The following is a 24,433-nucleotide window of genomic DNA, read 5'->3' as shown; positions in this document are numbered from 1 at the left end:
TTTGAAGCATGTACAATAAAGAGTTTTAAAAGCCAGCTGGACAGATACATGGATAGGAACAATTTAGAGGGCTAGGAACATCTTGGTGCCCATGGACCAGTTGGACAGGAATGATTTACAGCACCCTTTCACACAGATTTCACCTAGATTTCACTTTCAACTGAAGTGAGGTGATGTCTACCCTTGTTCTTGATGCTTGTTAAACAAGAAAAAGCTTACTCACACTTGAAATAAGTTAAAAACTGCAGCAAAATATTCATTGTTTTCTTATGATTTCCTTTCACAGAAATTCAGAATTTGTCCCAGGGGCAGGTCAGTAAATCTCATCTTGAGTGTAAGGTCAGAGTGCAGTTCACAAAGTTCTTCCTCTTCTCTCAAAGTCAAGTTCTCAGGCTGAGCAGAAGATTTAGAAAAAAGGTCCCTCAACCAGGAAAAATACTGTTCGATATTGTTCTGCAATTCTTTCAGATGGTTTCCATTAAGACCCGAGACTTTCTGATATCCTTACTCTCTCTCAAGTCCAAGCAGCAGTGGAAACACTTCGAGATTTCCTTTTGCAGTATGATTTTTCCAAAGATTCCGTTTCCTTTTAAATCCAAGATTCTTGTCACTTGAAGTCAAAACATTTTCGCCAGGGCCTTGCAAAGACTTATTCAACTGGTTCATATGATGAAAAATGGCTGTTCAGTAAGCTAGATTCTTCAAAGCAATATGCAAAATCTGGCCTACTTTTCTCCTGAAAGTACTCCTGCAATTCACCTTTCAGTTCAAATACCCTGTTGAGAACTCTTTTTTTTTAAACATTCTTGAGTGAACTGGTCTTTCAGCTACTAAATAACTTGCTTCATGAGTCCTTTTACTGACTGTGACTTTATTTTCAAAAGCTTTAATCTGTTTGTTTTGAGATTTCAATAGTCATTTAAAATAATCAGCCCTTTTATGTGTCATATGGCTGTGATTTGTAATTAAGTGTCCTCAGTTTTGCTGGAGCCACTGCTACATTTGTAAGTTGTTTGCTACAGACTAGGCCAATAGAACAGGACAACTTGTTACCAGTCCAGGTAAAACTCACTGATAGGAGCTTTCATTGTAAAGATTGCTTTACCATTCTTTGCTTTTGGCTCCAGGATCCAGAAGAGGCTGATGGATTTCTTCTGGGTCAACAGGAGGCATTGGGTCTCTGTTGTGGTCCTCAGTCTTTTGATTGCAGAGGGTGGTCAGTCATTGGTGTGTGTGCACACGCAGCTGGTGGCTCTCTGCCTCAGGACCTGGCAAAGATACCTGTACAATGACATTCCTCCAAGATGGCATGCGCAGGTAACGTACTTTCTCCGCCAGGGACACTGCCTTCAGAACATGCGACTTCCAGTGGACAGCACCAGCCTTGCTGCTTTGAGGGAAATGCCTTGCTTTTACCGAGAGCTGTTGAGGGTATGGGGTCTAACCTCATCCAGACACGGTGCTCCTGCGCTGGTGGAAGATGGTACACTAGGCACAAAAGGGACTGGTCCCCATCCTATCATGAAGGGTGTCGAGGGGGCTTGGGGAAGTAGAGGGGTTCCAGCTGCACCACCACCTGATGGGCCAGAAATGCTCATCGGACCCAGGCCTCAGATACCAGGAGGGAGAAGGTCCCACACAATGTGAGCTGTCTTGCAGGGATGCCCACCATGCCCTTCCGTGATGCTCCGAAGTGTTTCTGTATGGCTGTTCTTGAACATCCTTCACTTCCTTGCCTTCATCTGCCGACTGGAGTTGCCTTGGCGATCTGCAGGGGTCCTACCCCTGTAGATTGGAGACCTGGGGTGGAAGGTGTTGCATAGGGCAGTACCGTGCAACAGGTCTTTAAGTAGGTTCATTGACAACCTGTACACCTGTCCATTCTGTAGCCAGGTAGGGTCAGTGTACCACGCTTATGTAGAGTGTGAGAGGTTGCACACCAACTATCAGCCTCCCATCATCCCCTCTGTGCAATACAGCACTCATCAATTATCAACAGAATCCCGTATCTCACGTCAAAAACTGAGAATAGACTCAAGCAATTAAACATGGTCCTACTGAGCACTGCCATAGTGGGCTGATAGACCTCTAACAAGATTGCTACTCGGTCACTGCCCACCACTGTGAGCACTAGCATCATGTGTTGCGCAAAGTTCAAAAAACAATGTTTATTTTTTAAGCAGAATCTCGTGCAGAACCCTGGTTAAGAAACGCTGATTGAGAGGGATGGGGAATATTGGTGCCCTTGGACAGGTACATGGATAGGAACAATTTGGAGAGATATGGGCATCTTGGTGGCCACGGCTACCCATTTTAATTGCACCTCCCTTTCCCATTCCAGTATGTCTATCCATGGCCTCCTCCACTGCCATGATGAGGCCACACTTAGGATCGGAGGAACACCTTACATTCCATTTGGGTAGCCTGATGGCATAAATATCAATTTCTCGAACTTCCCTCCCCACCATTCCCCACCCCCTTTTCCCTCTCTCATCTTATCTCCTTGCACACCCATCACCTCCCTCTGATGCTCTTCCCCCTTTTCTTTCTTCCATGGCCTTCTGTCCTCTTCTATCAGACTCTCCCATCCCCAGCCCTGTATTCTTTCACCAATCAACTTTCCAACTGTTTACTTCATCCCTCCCCCTCCTATCACCTTATGTGTCTCTCTCTCCCCTCTCCTGACCTTCCTCAGCTTTTTCTCTCCATTCCTGCCAAAGGGTCATGGCCCAAAATGCCAACTGTACTCTTTTCCATAGATGCTGTCTGGCCTGCTGAGTTCCTCTAGCATTTTGTGTGTGTTGCTTGGATTTCCAGCATCTGCAGATGTTCCCCTGTTTGTGATTAGTGATCATGGACCAGTTGGACAGGTATATGGACAGGAACGATTCACAGGGCTAAGGACATCTTGCTGGCCAAGAACTAGTTGGACAGGTACGTGGATAGCAACAATTTAGAGGGATAGGGGCATTTTGCTGGCCATGGTCCAAATGGACAGATAGATAGATAGGAACAAATTAGAGGGATATCGGCATGGTAAAGACTTAGGTGGTGACGAGAGGGCATACAGGAGTGGGATATGCCAACTAGTGGAGTAGTGTCACAGCAACAATCTGGCATTCAACATCAGTAAGACGAAAGAGCTGATTGCGGACTTCCGGAAGGGTAAGACAAAGGAGCACATACCAATCCTTACAGAGGGGTCAGAGTGGAGAGAGTGAGCAGTTCCAAATTCCTGGGTGTCAAGATCTCTGAGGATCTAACTTGGTCCCAACATATTGATGCAGTTATAAAGAAGGCAGGACAGCAGCTATACTTCATTTGGAGTTTGAAGTGATTTGGTAACTTATATAGATGTACCATGGAGAGCATTTTGACAGGCTGCATCACCATCTGGTATGGGGGGGAGGGGGGGCTACTGCACAGGACTGAAAGCAACTGCAGAGAGTTGTAAATTTAGTCAGCACCATCTTGGATACTAGCCTACAAAGTGCCCAGGACATCTTCAAGGAGCGGTGTCTCAGAAAGGCAGTGTCCATTATTAAGGACCTCCAGCACCCAGGGCATGCACTTTCCTCACTGTTACTGGTAAGATAACAGTGGTAAGATATGCAGAAGCCTGAAGCTGCATACTCCGCAATTCAGGGACAGCTTCTTCTCCTCCGACATTCGATTCCTAGATGGACTTTGAATACCTTGACACTAACTCACTTTTTAAATATATATTATTTTTTTTGCAGGGCTTTTAATCTATTCAGTATTTGTACAGTGTACTGTAATTAATTAATTAATTACTGCTCTTTTATTTTGTTTTTTATTCTTCTACATTATGTATTGCATTGAACTGCTGCTGTTAAGTTAACAAATTTCACATTACATGCCGGCGATAATAAACCTGATTCTGATTTTGATCCTTGGTGGCTATGGCCCAGTTGGACAGCAACGATTTAGAAGGATCAGAGCATCTTGTTGGCCAAGAACAATTTAGAGGGATATGGACATCTTGGTGGCCATGGAGCAGTTAAGGTCGAAGGGTACAACTCTGTCTGATGGGATCTACTCCGCATTGATAATGTTGGAAATCTCACAATAAATAGTTGTCTACTAAGTTCTTGGTAGAGATGATGAGAAGATTTCTTTGGATTGTGATGTAATGTTCCAGATTAATTTTAATGCTTTATGTGGTGCATTAGATCTCAATAAGACAATGGCAAGAGACAGCAGAGATTCTGCAGATGCTGGAAATCCAGAGCAACACATACAGAATGCTGGAGGAACTCAACAGGTCAGGCAGCATCTATGCTGAGGAATAAAGAGTTGATATTTCAGGTCACAACCCTTCATCAGAAAGGGGAAAAAAGCCAGAATAAGGTGATGGGAGGAAGGGAAGGAGAACAAGCTGACGGATGATAGGTGGCTGATGAAGTAAGAAGCTGGGAGTTGATAGGTGCAGGAAGTGAAAGTCCGAAGGAGTCTGATAGGAGAGGAGGGTTGACCCTGGGAAAAAGTGGAGGTGGAGGGACACGAGAGAGTGGTGATTGACGTCCTCAAGATTAAGACTCAAGATGGTTTAATGTACTTTCTAGTACACTAGTGTAAAGAATAACTAAATAATTGTTACTCCAGATCCAATGCTGTACACAAAAAAACACAATAACTATAAATACATAATTTATGCTTAGATTATGTCGTCTAACTTATTTTGAAAAACACTTCATGTCATTACCTAACTCATATCCCAAGGGGCAGTGCGGCACAGCAGCAGCCGCCTTTGAGACCTGGTGTTACTTTAATTTAATTTTCTAATTTAAGTTTGATACACAATTTTCGATTAGGGCACATGGATAACAGAGCAGCTGTCTACCATCACCAGATACTACTACAATACAGAGATCGCCCAAAAACAAACCTTCACAAAGATCTGCTGGCTGAATTACGCGGCCTCGGCTTGCTGAGGGGAATGGGCCTACATTCCTCGGACTCGCCTGATGCTGGCAGCCGGAAATGGAGACGTCGTAAGAGATGTGCGAGGAAGCGAAAGCGAGGCAAGCGGGCCGGGGTCCGTGCCAGGCGTAAAGCAAACCCTAGCCGGCCAGCTTTCCTGTCCAATCTGCTCTCAAATGCCTGCTCCCTGGAAAATAAAATGGACTACATCCGACGCCAACGAAATACTCGGCGGGAGTACAGAGTTTGCTCCGCGTTTGTCTTCACAGAGATGTGGCTAACTGATGGAATTTTGGACGCCGCCATTCAACTGGACAGGCTCGCCTTGTTTCGTGCGGACAGGGACGCAACTCCCTCCGGTAAGACACGTGGTGGTGTTGTGTGTATTTAAATCACCACGGAATGGTGTAAGAACTCTGTGCTGGTTTCCAGACACTGCTCATCGCTAGTGGAGTTTGTGGCAGTTCGATGCAGACCATTTTATTTGCCACGGGTATTCACCTCTGTCCTTATATTCGATGTCTACATTCCCCCCAGGGCTAATGCTGAGGAGGCGCTCTGTGAACTGTTCGGGGCTATTAGCGAACTGCAGAACACACACCCTGATGGACTGTTAATTGTCGCCGGTGATTTTAATCACACGGACCTTAAGTCAGTGCTCCCCAAATTCCATCAGAATGTGGACCTTACAACGAGGGGGGAGAATGTGTTGGACCTGGTTTACACAAACATCCCCGACGCGTACCGCAGAGCCCCGCCCCTCCACCTTGGTTACTCAGACCACATCTCTGTTATGCTAATTCCAGCATACAGACCGCTCGTCAGGCGCTCCAGACCAGTTCAGAAGCCAGTGAAAACCTGGCCCAACAGTGGCTGGATGAGAGATGCCAGATTAACTGTTTGTCAGGTTGGAGGCTGGTGACTGGTGGTGTGCCTCAGGGATCTGTACTGGGTCCAATGTTGTTTGTCATATACATTAATGATCTGAATGATGGGGTGGTAAATTGGATTAGTGAGTATGCAGATGATACTAAGGTAGGTGGCGTTGTGGATAATGAAGAGGTTTTCAAAGTTTGCAGAGAGATTTAGGCCAGTTAGAAGAGTGGGCTGAACGATGGCAGATGGAGTTTAATGCTGATGAGTATGAGGTGCTACATTTTGGTAGGAACAATCCAAATAGGACATACATGGTAAATGGTAGGGCATTGAAGAATGCAGCAGAACAGAGTTATCTAGGAATAACGGTGCATAGTTCCGTAAAGGTGGAATCTCATGTGGATAGGGTGGTGAAGAAAGCTTGTGGTATGTTGGCCTTTATAAATCAGAGCATTGAGTATAGGAGTTGGGATGTAATGTTAAAATTGTACAAGGAATTGGTAAGGCCGAATTTGGAGTATTGTGTACAGTTCTGGTCACTGAATTATAGGAAAGATGTCAACAAAATACAGAAAGTACAGAGAAGATTTACGAGAATGTTACCTGGGTTTCAGCACCTAAGTTATAGGGAAAGATTGAACAAGTTAGGTCTTTATTCTTTGGAGCACAGAAGGTTGAGGGGAGACTTGATAGGGGTATTTAAAATTATGAGGGGGATAGATAGAGTTGATGTGGATAGGTTTTTTCCATTGAGAGTAGGGGAGATTCAACAAGAGGACATGAGTTGAGAGTTAGGGGGCAAAAGTTTAAGGGTAACACGAGGGGGAAATTCTTTACTCAGAGAGTGGTAGCTGTGTGGAACGAGCTTTCAGTGGAAGTGGTAAAGGCAGGTTCGGTATTGTCATTTAAAGTAAAATTGGATAGGTATATGGACAGGAAAGGAATGGAGGGTTATGGGCTGAGTGAGGGTCAGTGGGACTAGGTGAGAGTAAGCGTTCGACACGGACTAGAAGGGCCGAGATGGCCTGTTTCTGTGCTGTAATTGTTATATGGTTATATGGCCAGCAGGAGCCATCTCTGCTCTCCAAGACTGTTTTGAGCACACTAACTGGCACATGTTCAGGGAGGTTGCAACCGATGGCGACTCTACCAGCTTAGAGGAGTACACAGCATCAGTGACCAGCTACATCATCAAGTGCATTGATGATGTTACGCTGTCCAAGACCATCACTATACGCGCTAACCAGATGCCATGGATGACCACTGAGGTGTGCGCGCTGCTGAGGACCCGCAACTCTGCCTTCAGAGCAGACAACAAGACAGCTCTAACAACAGCAAGGGCCAAACTGTCCCGAGCCATCAGAGGAGCAAAGCATGCACATGCCCAGCTAATCCACAGTTACTTCCAGGACAGTGGTGTCACACAGTGCATGTGGAAAGGCATCCAGGACATCACCAATTACAGGACAACATCATCAGACTGTGCAGTTGATGCCTCCCTCCCAGATGCGCTGAATAACTTCTACGCCCGGTTTGAGGCAGAAAATGACGTGGCGGCGAGGAAGTCCACCCCTCCTACAAATGACCAGGTGTTGTGTCACACCGTGGCCAATGTGAGAAGAACCCTGTGCAGGGTAACCCACGGAAGGCTGCTGGACCTGACAACATCCCTGGTAGAGTGCTAAGAGGATGTGCAGACCAGCTAGCAAATGTTCTCACTGACATCTTCAACACCTCCCTGAGCAGCGCCACCATTCCAACGTGCTTCAAGGCTGCCACCATTGTCCCCGTGCCAAAGAAGTCTTCAGTGTCTTGCCTAACTGTCTACCGTCCTGTTGCACTTACATCCATCATCATGAAGTGTTTCGAGAGGCTCGTCATGAGGTATATCAAGACCTTGCTGCCCCCCTCGCTGGACCCCCTGCAGTTTACGTACCGTCCCAACTGCTCAATAGATGACACCATTGCCACCACCCTCCACGTGGCCCTAACCCACCTGGACATAAAAGACACATATGTTTGGATGCTGTTCATAGACTTCATTTCAGCATTCAACACAATCATCCCTCAGAAACTGATTGGAAAGCTGAGCCTACTGGGCCTGAACACCTCCCTCTGCAACTGGATCCTAGACTTCCTGACTGGGTGACCTCAGTCAGTCTAGATCAAAGACAGCATCTCCAACACCGTCACACTGAGCATGGGGACCCCCCCAGGGCTGTGTGCTCAGTCCACTGCTGTTCACTCTGCTGACCCACGACTGTGCTGCAGCACACAGCTCAAACCATATCATCAAGTTCGCTGATGACACGACCATGGTGGGTCTCATCAGCTTGAACAACAAATCAGCTTACAGAGCGGAGGTGCAGCAGCTAACGGACTGGTGCAGAGTCAACAACCTGTCTCTGAATGTGAACAAAACAAAAGAGATGGTTGTTGACTTCAGGAGGGCTGAACATCAATGGCTCCTCGGTAAAGATCGTTAAGAGCACCAAATTTCTTAGTGTTCACCTGGTGGAGAATCTCACCTGGTCCCTCAACACCAGCTCCATAGCAAAGAAAGCCCAGCAGCATCTCTACTTTCTGTGAAGGTTGAGGGAAGTCCAGCTCCCACCCACTCCCCAATCCTCATCACATTCTACAGGGGTTGTATTGAGAGCATCTTGAGCAGCTGCATCACTGCCTGGTTTGGAAATTGCACCGTCTCGGATTACAAGACCCTGCAGCGGATAGTGAGGTCAGCTGAAAAGATCATCGGGGTCTCTCTTTCCGCCATCACGGATGTTTACAGCATTATGAAGGACCCCAGGCACCCCTCATACAATCTCTTCTCCCTCCTGCCGTCTGGGAAAAGGCTCCAAAGCAATCGGACTCTCACGACCATACTACGTAACAGTTTCTTCCCCCAAGCTATCAGATTCCTTAATACCCAGAGCCTGGACTGACACCTTGCCCTATTGTCCTGTTCATTATTTATTGTAACGCCTGCACTGTTTTTGTGCACTTTATGCAGTCCTGTGTAGGTCTGTAGTCCAGTGTAGCTTTGTCTGTGTTGTTTTTTTATATAGTTCAGTCTAGTTTTTGTACTGTGTCATGTAACACCATGGTCCTGAAAAACATTGTCTCATTTTTACTATGTTACATCAGTTACGGTCGAAATGACGACTTGACTTGACTAACTTAGACCACAAGCAGCTGTGCTAAAGTACAAAGCACCATGACCAACTGCACCATTTCACTTACGTTGCCGGTGATGACCATGCAGCCCAGCTGATCAATGATAAGGACATCCAGCTGAGATGGAGGCTGACAGAACTTCTGCTGGAGGATTTGCAGGATTGGTTCCATCACCTTTGGGGTGTCTCTCAGAGCCACAGCAATGTGGCCAAGGGAGCGGATCGTGTGATCAGGAATTAGGTGGGCGTCCCTGGAAGAAGAAAGCAGAAAATGAATCTACAAGAAACGCAACTGGTCTCAAAATTCCGTCAGAGTGCAAATTTAGTGTAATTCTTCGAATCTCAAAATAATGCATTCATCATGCTCAAATTACAATTCATTTAAAACCAAAATCCTTTAAAGCAAATAAAGATGTAAGGAATGCCATAAATTGCAGAGCAGGTCTTGCACATCAACAGAAACTAGAGCCCCTTGCACAAGGCAATATTTTTCTGGCCTGATTTCAATCATGATTAATTCTAGATACCAGTTCAGAAAAAAAAGATCACAAGATAAAAATCTACTGAGAGAAAAAAATACAGCTGTGTACAATCTCATTCTGGCAGGCAAATGAACTCAGGCATCAGATAAGGCATTGAAATTAAATCCAGAACATTGCATCAGGAGCTAAAGAAATAACATTCCAATTAACTCCAACAAGAATTTAATAAACAGCTATTTACCATGAAATTCCACTAGATAACAAAGGACCAAACACAAGAGGCAGCATGTAGGACAAAGGTTTAAACAATCCTGTAATCGAACAGTGGATGAAGCAATTTGTAAAATCAGTGTACAGTATTTCAATTCCAGTAAAAGCCTGATCACTGCACTGCTTCACCAAATGTTTCAAGACTTGCCCAGTACCCTTGAATGGTAAATCCTATAAAAAGTAGCGGATTTGGCCCAGTCCATCATGGGTAAAGCCCTCCCACCACTGAGCACATCTACATGAAACGCTGTCACAGGAAAGCAGCATCCATCATCAGGAATCCCCACCACCCAGGACATGCACTTTTCTCACTGCAGCCAATTGGTAGAAGGTACAAGAGTCTCAGGACTCACACTACCAGGTTCAAGAACAGTTACTACCCTCAACCATCAGGATCTTGAATAAAATGGGATAACTACACTGAAGTTCCCTTACCCCATCATTGAAATGTTCCCACAGCCAATGATCTCACTTTAAGGATTCTTTATCTCATTATCTCATGTTCTCGTTATTTACTTATATTTGCATTTGCACAGTTTGTTGTCTTTTGCACTCTAGTTGATCTTTCATTGATCCTGCTATAGTTACTATTCTAAAGACTTGCTGTGTATGCCCACAGGCAAATGAATCTCAGGGTTGATTACTGTCACATATGTACTTTGGTAATAAAATTTACTTTAGAACTTTGAAGATTCAAGATTGTTTATTGTCACGAGTGTAAAGGAGAACAAAATGATTGTTACTTCAGATCCGGGCAGCGTAAAGATGGATAATAAGTATAAAGAACACAACAAATATACGTACTCAAAATTAGCTTATATACATGGACTGACTGTATGTGCATAAAGTAACGCTAAGAACAGGAACAGCTGGTCGCAACATATCGATGCAGCCATAAAGAAGGCAAGACAGCGGCTATACTTCATTAGGAGTTTGAAGAGATTTGGTTTGTCACTAAAACACCAGGAATCGTCTACAGATATACTGTAGCATGAAGAGTATTTTGACTGGCTGCATCACTCTATGGTACAAGATCAAAGTAAGTTGCAGAGTGTTGTAAAATTAGTCAGCTTCAACATAAGTACCATCCTCCATAGTATCTAAGACATCTTCAAGAGCAGAGCATCAGGAAGGCGGCCTCCATCAACAACGACTCCCATCACCCAGGACATGCTGCCTTCTCATTGTTACGTCAGGAAGGAGGTACAGAAGCCTGAAGGTTCACATTCAGGAACAGCTTCTTCCTCTCTGCCATTCAATGGTATTGTACCAATGAATATTACTTCACTAATTTTTATTTCTGTCTTTGCATTACTTATTTAACTATTTAATCATTATATTAATTTTTCCTTGTGTATATATACATACATATGTACAACCCTCAGGTTCGGCCAGCATGCATTTGTCTAGGGAAGACAGCCTCAGGCCCAGCCAAACTGAGAAATCTTGTTTGCGTGGATGCAGCATGGTGTGTTGCCCACATATAAATCCAAACCGCAAAATATCAGACAGTACATCATATGCAATTAAATGAATGAACTTTATAAATCTTAAACTGACTATAGGGTTAGTAATGAAAAAAAAAGAAAAAGGGCCCATTTTAATGAAACAGAGTAATGTGGATGTTGAAGCTCACGGATTCGTCCATTCATTCCTTGTCAACCTCTGAGCGTCACTAACCATCAAACCCCCACTCCAAGTCCACTCCGTCCACCAGTCTACCAACTCTTTGCATTCGCATCCTCTCTCTTCATCTCTCACCGACAAAAGACTGCGAAATCCCTGCTCCCAAACCCACAAGAAAGAACAACGTGCCTCTCATTTGCTAGCTCACATTCCAAAGCCCCCATTATCTCTAGTCATTGCTGTTACAGAGAAACCATTATCTTAGCAATGAAACATTACATTAGCAGTGAAACCTCACAGCTCATTACACTCTCCCCCCACCAAATTTAGTCATGTCCTCATGACGTTGAGATAATTCACCAACTCTTCTGGCAAAACACAAAGTCCAATCCAGGTGTAAAAGGCTCCTTAGCTCCCCAAAACGGAAGGGGTCACAGTCTGTTTCCCCGGTGCTACATAGGATAGCCTATTTAGTGGTCTCCTAATTGTCTGAGACCTCTACACCCCCTCACCTAACTCTTCAGGTTCAGACACTAATGGAGATACTTCCGGTCTACCTGGCGAAGCCTCCCCCGACCTATCACTCGTGCCCACCTGCAACCAGGACCCTCTGTCCCATGGTCGAGCCCTGCTTCATCCCTTGCAACACAGACTGTCCACAGATAGCCCCTCCCCCTCCCCCCCCCCCCACTTCACCTGATTCAGCAGGAGAAGGGCTGGAAGTCTCTTCCTCAATCAATGGGGAGTTAGCAAAAGGCAGCATATACCACACATCCACGTCCTCATCCTCCAAATCAATATCCCTCTCAGGGGTAGGGGCCAGCCTAACCTCTCCTGCTGTGGGCACTGCAGTTGCCCCGCGTTTCCCCAGTCTTCTTACTAGGTGTAGGCTCCAAGTCGGGCTTTGGGTCTACCTGCACCTCTTGTCCCAGGGGCACCAAATGATTCCGATGGAGAATCTTGTCAGGTCCATTCCCATCCTCTGGTTTCAGCCGGAAAACTGGTAGATTTGGCACTTGACTCTCCACCACATAGGGCTTAGCCGCCCAGCAGTCCGCCAACTTATGTTTCCCACGTAGCCCCAAGTTCCTTATGAGGACCCAGTCTCCTGGCAGGAGTTGGGAAAAACTCACCCTTTGATCATACCTCCTCTTATTACCTTAATTCTGCTTGGCAACCACCACCCCAGCTAATTCATAAGCCCTTTTCAGCTCTCTTCTCATCAGACACAAACCTCAGATAAGTCTTTGGTGGTAAGTCACCCTCGTCAGTCCCAAAACAAAGGTCAATGGGCAACCTTGCCTCATGCCCAAACATCAGATAAGATGGCGAGTACCCAGTAGCTTCATTTTGAGTACAGATGTAACTGTGAACCAGATGTCCAATATGTTGACTCCACCTGCTCTTCTTGCTGATCTCCAGGGTCCTGAGCATGTCTAGCAAGGTTCAATTAAACCTGTTGGGCTGGGGATCACCCTGTGGATGATAAGACGTGGTCCTCGACTTCTCAACTCCAAACATGCCCAGTAACTCACGGATGAGTCTGCTCTCGAAATCCCGTCCCTGATCACTATGTATTTGCCTGGGAAGGCCATAACAAATGAAATATTTCTCCTATAACACTTTGGCCACCGTAGACGCCCTCTGGTTCTTGGTAAAAAAGGCCTGTGCATATCTGGTGTAGTGGTCCGTGACGACTAAGCCATTCACCATGTTGCTGGCATTAGGTTCTATTGACCATACACACCAGGTCCAGGGGCACCACACTCTGCAAGTGGGACAAGGAAGCTGCCTGCGTAGGCAGTGACTTCTGCCGTATGCATTGAATGCACGACTTGCAGTATTCTTCGACCTCCGACTTCATTCCGGGCCAGTAAAACTGGTCTCTGAGCAATCCATAGGTCTTCTCCACCCCCAAATGTCCAGAATCATCGTGAAGTGACTTCAACACAATCCTCCGACCCTTCTCTGGCAGATCCAGCTGGCAATGCCAAGGTCAGTTTGGGGGTGATGTGAGCCAGTATAAGATTTGGCTCCGCAACTCCAACTAGGCCATTTTCTCAATAATGGACGCACCGACATGTGTTTCGCCTTCTCATGTTTCTCTTTCCGACCGCTGACCAGATGGTACCGTTACCCGGATCATCTCACTGAGCAGCTGCCACTTCCCGAGACTCAATCCCAGTAGCTGATTTGTCTTCAGAACAGACAGGTTACAGTAAACTTGGGGGATGGCGTCATCAGAAACTCCTAATTGACCTACTGCTTGATCCTGCCCCACCTTTCCCTCTGTGTTCACGGTGATGGCAAACTGACACATGCCTTCATCCCCGGGCAGGAACGCTCTCCCACTCCTCGTCTCTGTCCAGTCCCTCGTGTGCCCATCAGGACAAAGCATCGGCCAGTACTTCAGGCTGAAATCATAGGCTGACAACACCGCCAACCACTGACGGCCTATGCTATCTAGTTTAGCCATCAAACTTGGCCCCTTAGAGGCAGTCACTCAGCTTATCCACCACCGCCCACTCAACGCCAGAAATTCCAACTTGTGCGTGGGATAATTTTTCTCGGAGGGCAACAGAATCCGGCTGACAAACGCAATGTGCCTGAACGCAGAGCCCTGATCCTGATACAAGACGCACTCCAAGCCCTCTTGGCTGGCGTCCATGTGCAGTACATATGGTAATTGGGGGTCCGCAAATCCAGCACCGGCACCTGGGTCAACAGCTCCTTCAGTGACTGAAAGGCCTCTTCACATTTTGTATCCCACCTCGGTCCAAAGGGCTCCAATGGGCTAAGATACTCTCCACTCTCCTGTCCTTTCTTCCCCAAGGGAGGGTAACTGCACAGCTGATTCAATGGGTGACTCACTTTTGCATGGCCCTTCACTAACCTCCGATAGTAACCACGGAACCCAAGGAAGAGCACAAAGCACTCACAGTCTGGGGTCTTGGCGAAGTGGTCACCGCGTCTATCTTAGCTGGAGCTGTAACTACTCCATCCCGTGAGACTATGTGCCCAACAGAGCTAATAGACTTTTTACAGAACTGGCACTTGTCCAGGGAATGCTTTAACCCTTCAGCTTTCAGGTGGCCCAGCACCTTCACTAGCCTCGCTTCATGTTTTTCCAAGCTGGAACCAAACACTATGAAGTCATCCAGATATACCAATACTTCAAGCAAGTTCATATCCCCACCATCTTCTCCATGACCCACTGGAAAGTTACAGGGGCTCCCAATACGCCCGGGGTATTCTTTCGAACTGGAAGAATCCCAAGGGGATATATAAATGCCGTCTTCTATGTCGGCCTTACTCATGGAGATCTGGTAATATGCACTCCTCGAGTCCAGCACACTGAACCACTTCACACCGCTCAGACAGGCCAGCGCACCTTTGATTCTTGGAACTGTATACTGGTCAGCGATAGTGCGCCTGTTCAGAGTCCTGTAGTCCACACACATACGTACCTTCCCATTCTTCTTTCGGGCCATCACTACTGGGGATGCATAGGACGCGGTGATGATCCCAGCTTCTTTCAACCTACATAAATGCTGCCGAACGGTTTCCACCTCTGCAGGGGCCAGTCTCCACGACCTCTCTTTAAATGGGGTGTCCTTGGTCACCCAGAAAGTGTGACACATGCTCTTGGAATAACCCACATCAAACTCATCAGCGGAAAAGACACCTTCCAGCTTCAACATCTTCTCTATCAACCTCCTCTTTCAACCCGCAGGAACTGGTGAGTCCCCGAGATTGAATGGTTCAGTGATCAACTTTCCCCCTTTTTTCAGTAGTTTCTCTCTGGCTTGTCTCAGAGGGACACTAGTCATTACCATCACCAGGAACAGTTGTGCAACGGGCATCCCCTCACTTGAAGGTGACCTCTCTCTTCACAGTGTTCCTGACAATCACTGCCATCCTGCTCGCCTGTACAACCGAGGGCTTCTGCAGTTCAGGCCTCACCAGTACTCCAGCAGGAAATCTCAACTCCCCCTAGTGGTCTTCCAGGACGTCCACTAAGAGAGCCTCACCCTCAGGCACTCTGGGAAATTTGGGGGTCCCCATCACATTGGCTTCGACTGGGTGAACCACACAGTCTCTTGTCTAAATTCGGTATCTGACCCAATGCAGCCACGCACTTCCTCAAAAGCAGCTCGAAACACCAGGTGCACAGACAATCTTCCCAGAAAGCTCTCGTCAGCCTTCTCTTTGCAGGCCCCATGAGCCTCCTCGTAAGGCGCATATTGATCTGAATGTGTGTGCCAGGTTCGGTTTCTGCCAGTAAAGAACCATGAACCTTAGCTCCAGTCGCCAGTGTTTTTATTAATAGCATTGTTGTATAACTAGGCCACATACACAACAAATTGGCGACGAGGTTAATGAACCTACATCATATCAGAATGCTGTGTTTTAATTGATAATGACACTCGGAAGAAGAGCGCAAGGAACGAGCCAAGGAGCCGAAGAAGGAGGCAGTGCGAGGCCGTGAGCCTGAAAGGAAGCAGGAGCACAGCCGGGGTCGGGAACATCAGGAGACCAAGGGACACAGTCAGAGCACGTCCAGCCAAAACCACAGCCGGTGCTGACCCCCAGGAACTGAGGGTCTGCCTGCCCCAGAAAGGAGATAAAAAGGAGCAACACACACACATCTAGACAGAGTGCGCTCGTGGCGCTAGCAAAAAGGACACGAGTCAAAAAAGAAAATAAGGGGAGAACAGGGCTTAATTAACATAACAAAGATGGCAAGGATTGGAACCATTACAGCATTTGATAGTGGCATTGAAGACTGGGCAACTTACATTGAAAGAGTGGAGTTATATTGTGAGGTTAACTGTGTTAAGGATGAAAAGAAAGCCAGCGTCATACTCTGTATTATGGGAGCAAAAACATACAGCCTGCTACGGAGCTTGTTAACCCCGAAAAGCCAGCTGACAAAACATTCAAGCAAATAGTAGACACACTCCAACAGCATTTACACCCAAACCACTGGTCATTGCTGAAAGATTTAACTTTCACAATCGGAATCAAAGCAAAAATGAAAGCATTTCTGAATATTGTGCTAAATTGTGTAAATTATCAGAATATTGTCAATTTGGAGCTGGTCTATCAGATGCATTAAGGGACAGGTTAGTGTTTGGCATGCACTGTGAAACCACACAGAAGAAGTTCAGTGTGAAAGAGACCTTACATTCGAGAAAGCGCTAAGCATTGCAATATCAATGGAAACAGCAGCACAGGGTGCTTCAGAAATACAACAAAAATCTCTGCAATATTCTATGAATAAAATGTCACTGAACAGAAATGAAGAAATGTTACTGTTGTGGGAACATGTCACATGACCCTGATGACTGTTGGTTTAAAGAAGAAGAATGCAGAAACTGTGGCAAACAGGGCCACATTGGCAGAGTATGCAAAGCTAGTAAACAGCAGAAAAAGGACAAAATACAGAGAAACAAGAAATCCCAAAAAGGAAAACACAACAATGCACACAAAATGGAAGAAAGCAGTTCTGATGAAAACGACCCAGATGAAAGTGAATTGTCTTGACTGCAACTTCACAGCGTGAAAGAGACAGATAATTGAAGAGTAATAAGGATCACTCCGTAAGTGGCAGGCATGAGCCTGAAAATGGAGTTGGGCACAGGCTCAGCTTTAACAGTGATCTCTGTAAATAACTACAAACGACTGTTTGCTCACATACCTCTGAAACTAACTAAACTACTGCTAAAGACTTACACAGGACAGAAAGTGTGGTGCAAAAGTAAAATTAAAGTGACAGTGAGCTACGGAGACAAAACACAGCAGCTGAACCTCTATGTACTGAAAAATGGAGGACCACTGTTGCTGGGACGTGAATGGCTCAGGAAAATCCAGTTGGATTGGCACACCATCTAGACACTAGTTGTATCAACGAAGGAGGGCAGCTCGGTGGGGAAGATGTCCACAGCTCTCCTCTCACCCATTGTCGACCACTACAACAACGAGGAGGAGCTAGACAGCATCGACGATGAAGATGAACGCGGTATCTGTGGCGGCAACTCAGATCAAAATACAGAGGTTACAAGAGAGACAGATATTGCCAATAAGCAGGATGATGAAGATGTACCAAGAGAAATTGACATCTCTCAAAAGACAGCTACAGAAAGGCACTTTGCAGGAGTATCAGAAAAGGATGAAGAAACTAGATCAGCAATACAAGGAAAGAATACGAAATACAGAGCTTTTTCTGCAACTGGAGACAGAACAAGTGGAAAGGAATTATATGAAAGAGAAGAAAGCAGGAGTGAAGGAATTTGAAGATAAAAAGATTGAGTTAGAAGAAAAGAAAATGATTGAGAATGACAGGCTAACAATGGAACTCACAAGAGAAGACCTAATAACCCTGCTCTAATTACAAACAAAAGACAGAAATCTGCACCTGCGCAGTTAAATTACTTGTTAATAGATGAACAGATAATGGAAGATCTGCGAACTCTCAATAAGCTTAAATCACCAAAAAGACCAGCATCTTCATCTTCTCCTGAGCATCTATCAGCACTCCTGCTGAATTACCAGCACAAAGATATAAAGCACGAATAGAAGATGGAAAGTTATATTATGATAAGAGATGGTATCATAAAGGTCAGACAATCTATTTGGTATCTAAGGAGAATACAAAGATTGGCTGTGTAATTAGCTCAGTTGGAGATATGGGTAAGGAAGACTAGGGATAGAACAAAGATGCGTATATATCTAGGACAGCTGCACAGAGGAGTCTTCATTATACGGAAGCGATCTGCTGCCTAGAACTCTTAGCAAGTTGGAGGCGCACATCTTCTTAACTCCCTATGCTCAGAGGTCAACTTTTCAAGACATATATGAAAATCTGTATTAAAACAAACAAGTTTATTGACAGACGTTACCCAGAAATGCAGAGAAGGCCCTCCCCTCGAGACTTGAGTTATAAATGGGTCTTAGACCAAAAGTAAAATAAGGCTCATTATAATTGGATACTTTTACGTTACTTTGTTATTATTTGATATTATTAAGTTACTAAGTAAACAAATGGTAAGCATTTGTATGTTAAGGGTAAACATACTTGTTTAGCATAGTGCCCCAGTAAAAAAAAAAGTTGATACACTATTAAAATAAAAGGGGAGGCGTGTACCATATAACCTACAGTATAATAAGGGGCTACGTTATGTTTTAGTAACATGTTTTTGAATGCGCTATTAGGCACATATTGATCTGTAAGTGTGTGTCGAGTTCGGTTTCTGCCAGTAAAGAACCATGAACCCTAGCTCCTGTCGCCAGCATTTTTATTAATAGCATTGTTGTGTACCCAGGCCACATACACAACAGTGGGAAGTATAGTGGAGTGGGTTTATTTATTTATTTAGATAGAGAGCAGAATAGGCCCTTCCAGCCACTCGAGCCATGCCACCCAGCAACTCCTGATTTAGCCTACCCTGAACACAGGATGATTTACAATGACCAATTAACCCACCAACTGGTGCACTGTGGGAGGAAAACCGGAGCAACCAGAGGAAACCTACATGGTCACAGGGAGAACAGAGAAACTCTTCAGAGACAACAGCGGAATTGAACCGGAGTCACTACAGTAAAGCGTTGCATGAACCACCACATGATAAAGTAGTGGTGGTGGGGACTGTAGTGAGATGGGTTAATGATAACCCATCTCACTAGTGGTGAGTATTCTGGAGTTAGGCTATATAGCAAAACATTAACTTCACTAACCAATCTTTTGACCTGAACGTGAACTGTAGACTATATTTAAAATGTAGTGCTGGAATAGGCACCTAGAGCTGTGGACAGCAGGTAATTGAAAAGCAAACAATGCTGGTTAACATTCGTTTTGGGTATCTGGAGTGTGGGTGCGAAGAAGGGGTTGTAAAAATTATACGCAATTCAAAGGAAGCACTGCAGATACATTGTTATTATAGTAGTGTCCTTTGATATTTAGCATATAAAATGTCATGTAATATTGGATTCAACAGGCCTCTTCCTCTGAAAGGCTCTCAATTTGATGCTCTTTTTCGGTGAATGAACCTCTTCTATATCCACTAGCTTCAGCCTCTGTCGGATGACTTGGTTCACATTACTACAGCGGGGAGTGTTAGTGGAGTGAGTTAATGATAATGTAGTGGTGGTGGGGAGTATAGTGGGCTTGGTTAATGATTAGAGGTATTGATCAGCCTGATGGCTTATAGAAACATAAAAAAATAGAAAATAGGTACAGGAGTAGGCCATTTGGCCCTTCGAGCCTGCACCGCCATTCAGTATGATCATGGCTGATCATCCAACTCAGAACCCTGTACCTGCTTTTTCTCCATACCGTGATCCCTTTAGTCACAAGGGCCATATCTAACTCCCTCTTAAATATAGCCAATGAACCGGCCTCAACTGCTTCCTGTGGCAGAGAATTCCACAGATTCACCACTCTCTGTGTGAAGAAGTTTTTCCTCATCTCAGTCCTAAAAGGTTTCTCCTTTGTCCTTAAAACTGTGATCCCTCGTTCTGGACTTCCCCAACATCGGAAACAATCTTCCTGCGTCTAGCCTGTCCAACCCCTTTAGAATTTTATATGTTTCAATAAGATCCCCCCCTCAATCTTCTAAATTCCAGCGAGTATAAGCATGTTGATCCAGTCTTTCTTCATATGAAAGTCCTGCCATCCCAGGAATCAATCTGGTGAACCTTCTCTGTACTCCCTCTATGGCAATAATGTCTTTCCTCAGATTAGGGGACCAAAACTGCACACAATGCTCTAGATGCGGTCTCACCAAGGCCTTGTACAACTGAAGTAGAACCTCCCTGCTCCTGTACTCGAATCCTTTTGCTATGAATACCAACATACCATTTGCCTTTTTCACCGCCTGCTGTACCTGCATGGCCACTTTCAATGACTAGTGTATAATGACACCCAGGTCTCATTGCACCTCCCCTATTCCTAATCAGCCACCATTCAGATAATAATCTGTTTTCCTGTTCTTGCAACCAAAGTGGATAACCTCACAATTATCCACATTAAATTGCATCTGCCATAAATTTGCCCACTCACCTAACCTATCCAAGTCACTCTGCATCCTCTTAGCATCCTCCTCACAGCTAACACCACCACCCAGCTTCGTGTCATCTGCAAACTTAGAGATGCTGTATTTAATTCCCTCGGCTAAATCATTCATATATATTGTAAACAACTGGGGTCCCAGCACTGAACCTTGAGGTACCCCACTAGTCACTGCAAAGGAAGTAACTGTTTCAGGAAAGAGTAGAAAATAGAGCTTTGTCAATGCCTTTCACACATGGCGACAAATTTCAAGAGATTTTTGCTCTCTAATTTTGGCTTAAAATTGTCCCTAACAGCGGGTCAGCAGTGTCAGCTAACATTAGGGAATCCCATTTCTGAAAAAGTCATATTTTTTAACTGTCAGCTTGCAATACCATGTCAGGCCCTGAAGGTGCAGATTACTTCAATTTTTACTTATTTAGAGGTACACTGTGGAACAGGTCCTTTTGGCCCAATGAGTCGCACCACTCAGCAGCCCACCTATTTAAACTCAGCATAATCATGGGACAACTTACATCATCAAGTACCCTACCAACTGGTACATCTCTGGACTGTGGGAGGAAACTGAAGTACCCGATGGAACTTGCACTGGAATGCAAATTCGTCAAAGTTTAGTTCTGTCTCTTAAATTATGAATGATAAAACTGCCCATTTTGAAAGTAGATCCAAAAGGAATACCAGACACTTTGGCCACTTCTACTAAAAAACACAGAACTTGGAATAAACTAAATCCTGTCTGACAAATAATATTTACATAGTTAGGGCATATTCTGAAGTTATGGTGTATAACAAGCATTATTTTCAACTCTAACCAGTCTTCAGATTTGAATGTGGATGGTAGATTGAATTTACAATGCAGCTCAGAACAATGGTCTTCCTGGAGCTGCTGACTGGGGTTCATTGCAAAACAAGAAACACTTCATTGACCTGCGATGTCTGCATATGCATGAATTCAGCCCAGAGTTAGTGGGGATTAACATTCATTTTGGGTGTCTGGAGTGTTGGTGTGAAGATCAAGGTGTTTGAAGATTATATGTAATTCAAAGGAAGCATTGTAGATACACTGTAACTATAGAATTGTCCTGCCCTTATCTTTGATCTTTAGCATAAAAAATGTCAGGTAATGTTGGATTAGGGAGGCCACATCACCCAACAGTGTCTCCGGTATAATGCCTGCTTGTTTGGCTGAATAAAGACATGTATATCACCAGCTTCAGTGTCTCTCCAGTGACCTTGTCCATAGAATCCAGATTCAATGAGGTAAAAAAGCAAAGATATGCAGGTCTTGCAGTTCATATCACAATTCCTTCTACCTCAATCAGAATAAAATCTTTTTTAGCTGGACTACGAATTTTCTGAGTCAATACCAAAAATATTCCTTAATACTTAAAAATGGACACTGGCTTATTGTTCAAATTATCATGGAAAATAAGTTGAACTGCATAACAATTGATGCAATATCTTACTCTGCTCTAATTGCTGAGCAAGATTTGCTCAACGTGTTTTGCAAATGGCATTCATAAACAGCCTTCAGAATTCAGAGACAAAAGGCTGGCATTGCTGTTCTCGTAAATGTCTACATATGTACCATGGAGAGCATTCTGACTGGTTTTATCACCATCTGGTATGGTTGGCACCATGGCATAGGTTCGGAAAAAGCTGCAGTGCATTGCAAATTCACCCAGCTCCATCATGGGCACTAACCACCTCAACATCCAGGACATCTTCAAAAGGCAACGCCTCAGAAAGGCAGCATACATCATTAAGGGCCCCTATCACTCAGGACATGTCCTGTTCTCGTTGCTACCATCAAGGAGGAGGTACAGAAGCCTGAAGACACACATTCAACTTATCAGGAACAGCCTCTTACCCCCCCCCATCAGACTTCTGAATGGATAATGAACACTACCTCAGTAGTTTTCCCCTCTCTTTCTGCATTACTTATTTATTTTTTATATATATATCTTAGTCATTTATAGATTCTATTATGAGTTGTCTCCACACATGTTGTTGCAGGAGAGCAACTTCCCTCTCCCTTGATGGAGAGAGAGCCTGTCTGAGATACCAAAGTGCTGGATTATGGGCTGTAGTTTTCGATGGACTCTACATCAAGTCTTTTTAGGAGCTTTTGCTGTTCCTTACATGGTGGCAGAATGGGGGTGACAGTGCTTCTGCTGGCACAAGTCGAGGAAGGGGAGGGTTGATGCTTCTGCTGCTGCTTGAGTCTGGGGCGAGGGAGCTTTGGGGGTTCTGATATTTCTATTATTCATTCTATGGGATTTCTTGTTCGCAGATGTCTGCAAAGAGTAAGAATTTCAGATTGCATACTGTACACATTGTCTGAAATTAAATTGAACCATTTGAACCAATTATTGCAATGGACTGCTGCCATAAAACAAATTTCATGATCTATGCCGGTGATATTAAACCTGATTCTGATTGGATCTGTCACATGCAGTTATTCCCAGATTTCCAGCTTGATTTATGCAATCAAAGGGTTTTATGGTTTAATCCACAACTGGAACAACAGATTTGAAGAATTTTGCAACACTTACTTATCACTCTCCTGGGATATGTATAAACGATTGGAGAGACTAGCCAAGAATGCTTCCACGATTTCTGCATCTGCGGCTGATCCTGCCTTAAGGCACCTAGGTAGAAATAGAACCAGAATCACAACAGACTCAAGTCAAGTTTATCGTCATTTAATTGTACACATGTCAAATGAGACAATGTTTCTCTGGACCAGGGTGTAAAGCACGTAACACATATAACACAGAATAACTTAGGGAAGTTAAGGATAAAACCTTGATACGAATTACTCATAAATAAATGACGTAAAGTGCATAAATTAAATATTGTAAAGCACAGAACAGATTAACCGTTGCCACTTCGAATGCGATGTGGCAGGGAATTCAGAAGCCTAATGACCTTGTTTCCCATCCTGACTGTTGCTGTTTTTATGTATCAGTGTCTCCTGCCTGAAGATAGGAAGTCAAAGAGGATGGTTGGGATCACAGTCAATATCAGAGGCATTTGTCATGAAATTTGTAGTTATATGGCAGCGGTACACTGCAATACCAATGATAAAAATTTTAAATTACTTTGAGTACATATATATTTTTAAGTTAAATTAACTACATAGTGCAAAAAAAGAAAAAAGGTAGTGAGGTAGTGTTCATAGGTTCAATGCCCATTCAGAAATCTGATGGTAAACGGGAAGAAGATTTTCCAGAATCATTGGGTGTGTTCCTTCAGGGTTCTGTACCTCCTCCCTGATGGTAGCAATGAGAACAAGGCAGATCCTGGGTGATGGGGAGTGCATAATTATGCATGCCACCTTTTTGAGGCCTCACTCCTTGAAGATGTCCTGTCTACCAGAGAGGTTAGTGCCCATGATGGAGCTGTCTGAGTTTACAACTTTTTGCAGCTTATTTCGATCCTGGACAGTGCCCGCCCCCTCCAATACTGGTCAATGACACAGACTGTCCGAATGCTCTCCATGATACATCTGTAGAAATTTTCAAATATCTTTGATGACATACCAAATCTTCTACCAAACTGTATACATAACAACATATCCAGGAGAAAATGCAGTGGATTCAAGTTAATTGGGACATCAGTTAATTGAGGCAACTACTTATTTGAGCCAACTCTTAAAGAACAAAAACTAATCAAAAATATAGCTGGGATTTCCTTCTTTGGAACACCATGCCACTTCATTGGGACAGGAGACTGTTTCCAACTGGTACCGGTTGTGTGCACTTGTGTGAATGTTAGACATGACACAGTGCTTTGAGCAAACAATTTTTAAATAGTGTCTGTTGTGTGTATTTGTGTTCAAAAAACCATGGTTTTTGTCTCTGTTAGTTGGCGAAAAATAAGCAGCGAAACAATTCAGAACTGTTTTGCTCACTGTGGTGTCAAGTATTCAGGCTGGAGATGACAGGATTGGCTGGGAGTGAAAACAAACTATTTCACTACTAAAA

General features: G+C 44.5%; 1 protein-coding gene across 1 annotated transcript in view; it reads right to left on the bottom strand.

The window, feature by feature from the left end:
* Positions 1-24,433, bottom strand: part of pi4kab (phosphatidylinositol 4-kinase, catalytic, alpha b) — a 314,691-nt gene that overhangs the window by 209,260 nt on the left and 80,998 nt on the right. The window contains exons 15-16 of the mRNA XM_059943702.1: positions 23,000-23,095; positions 9,064-9,247 (exon numbers count right to left, since the gene is read on the bottom strand). Coding sequence (XP_059799685.1) covers positions 9,064-9,247; positions 23,000-23,095 — 280 coding nt within the window. The remainder of the gene's footprint in view (positions 1-9,063; positions 9,248-22,999; positions 23,096-24,433) is intronic.

The sequence above is a fragment of the Hypanus sabinus genome, chromosome 18 (genome assembly GCF_030144855.1).
Source record: "Hypanus sabinus isolate sHypSab1 chromosome 18, sHypSab1.hap1, whole genome shotgun sequence".
In the NCBI taxonomy this organism is placed as follows: Eukaryota; Metazoa; Chordata; class Chondrichthyes; order Myliobatiformes; family Dasyatidae; genus Hypanus; species Hypanus sabinus.
This window is presented reverse-complemented; position numbering and strand designations above follow the sequence as displayed.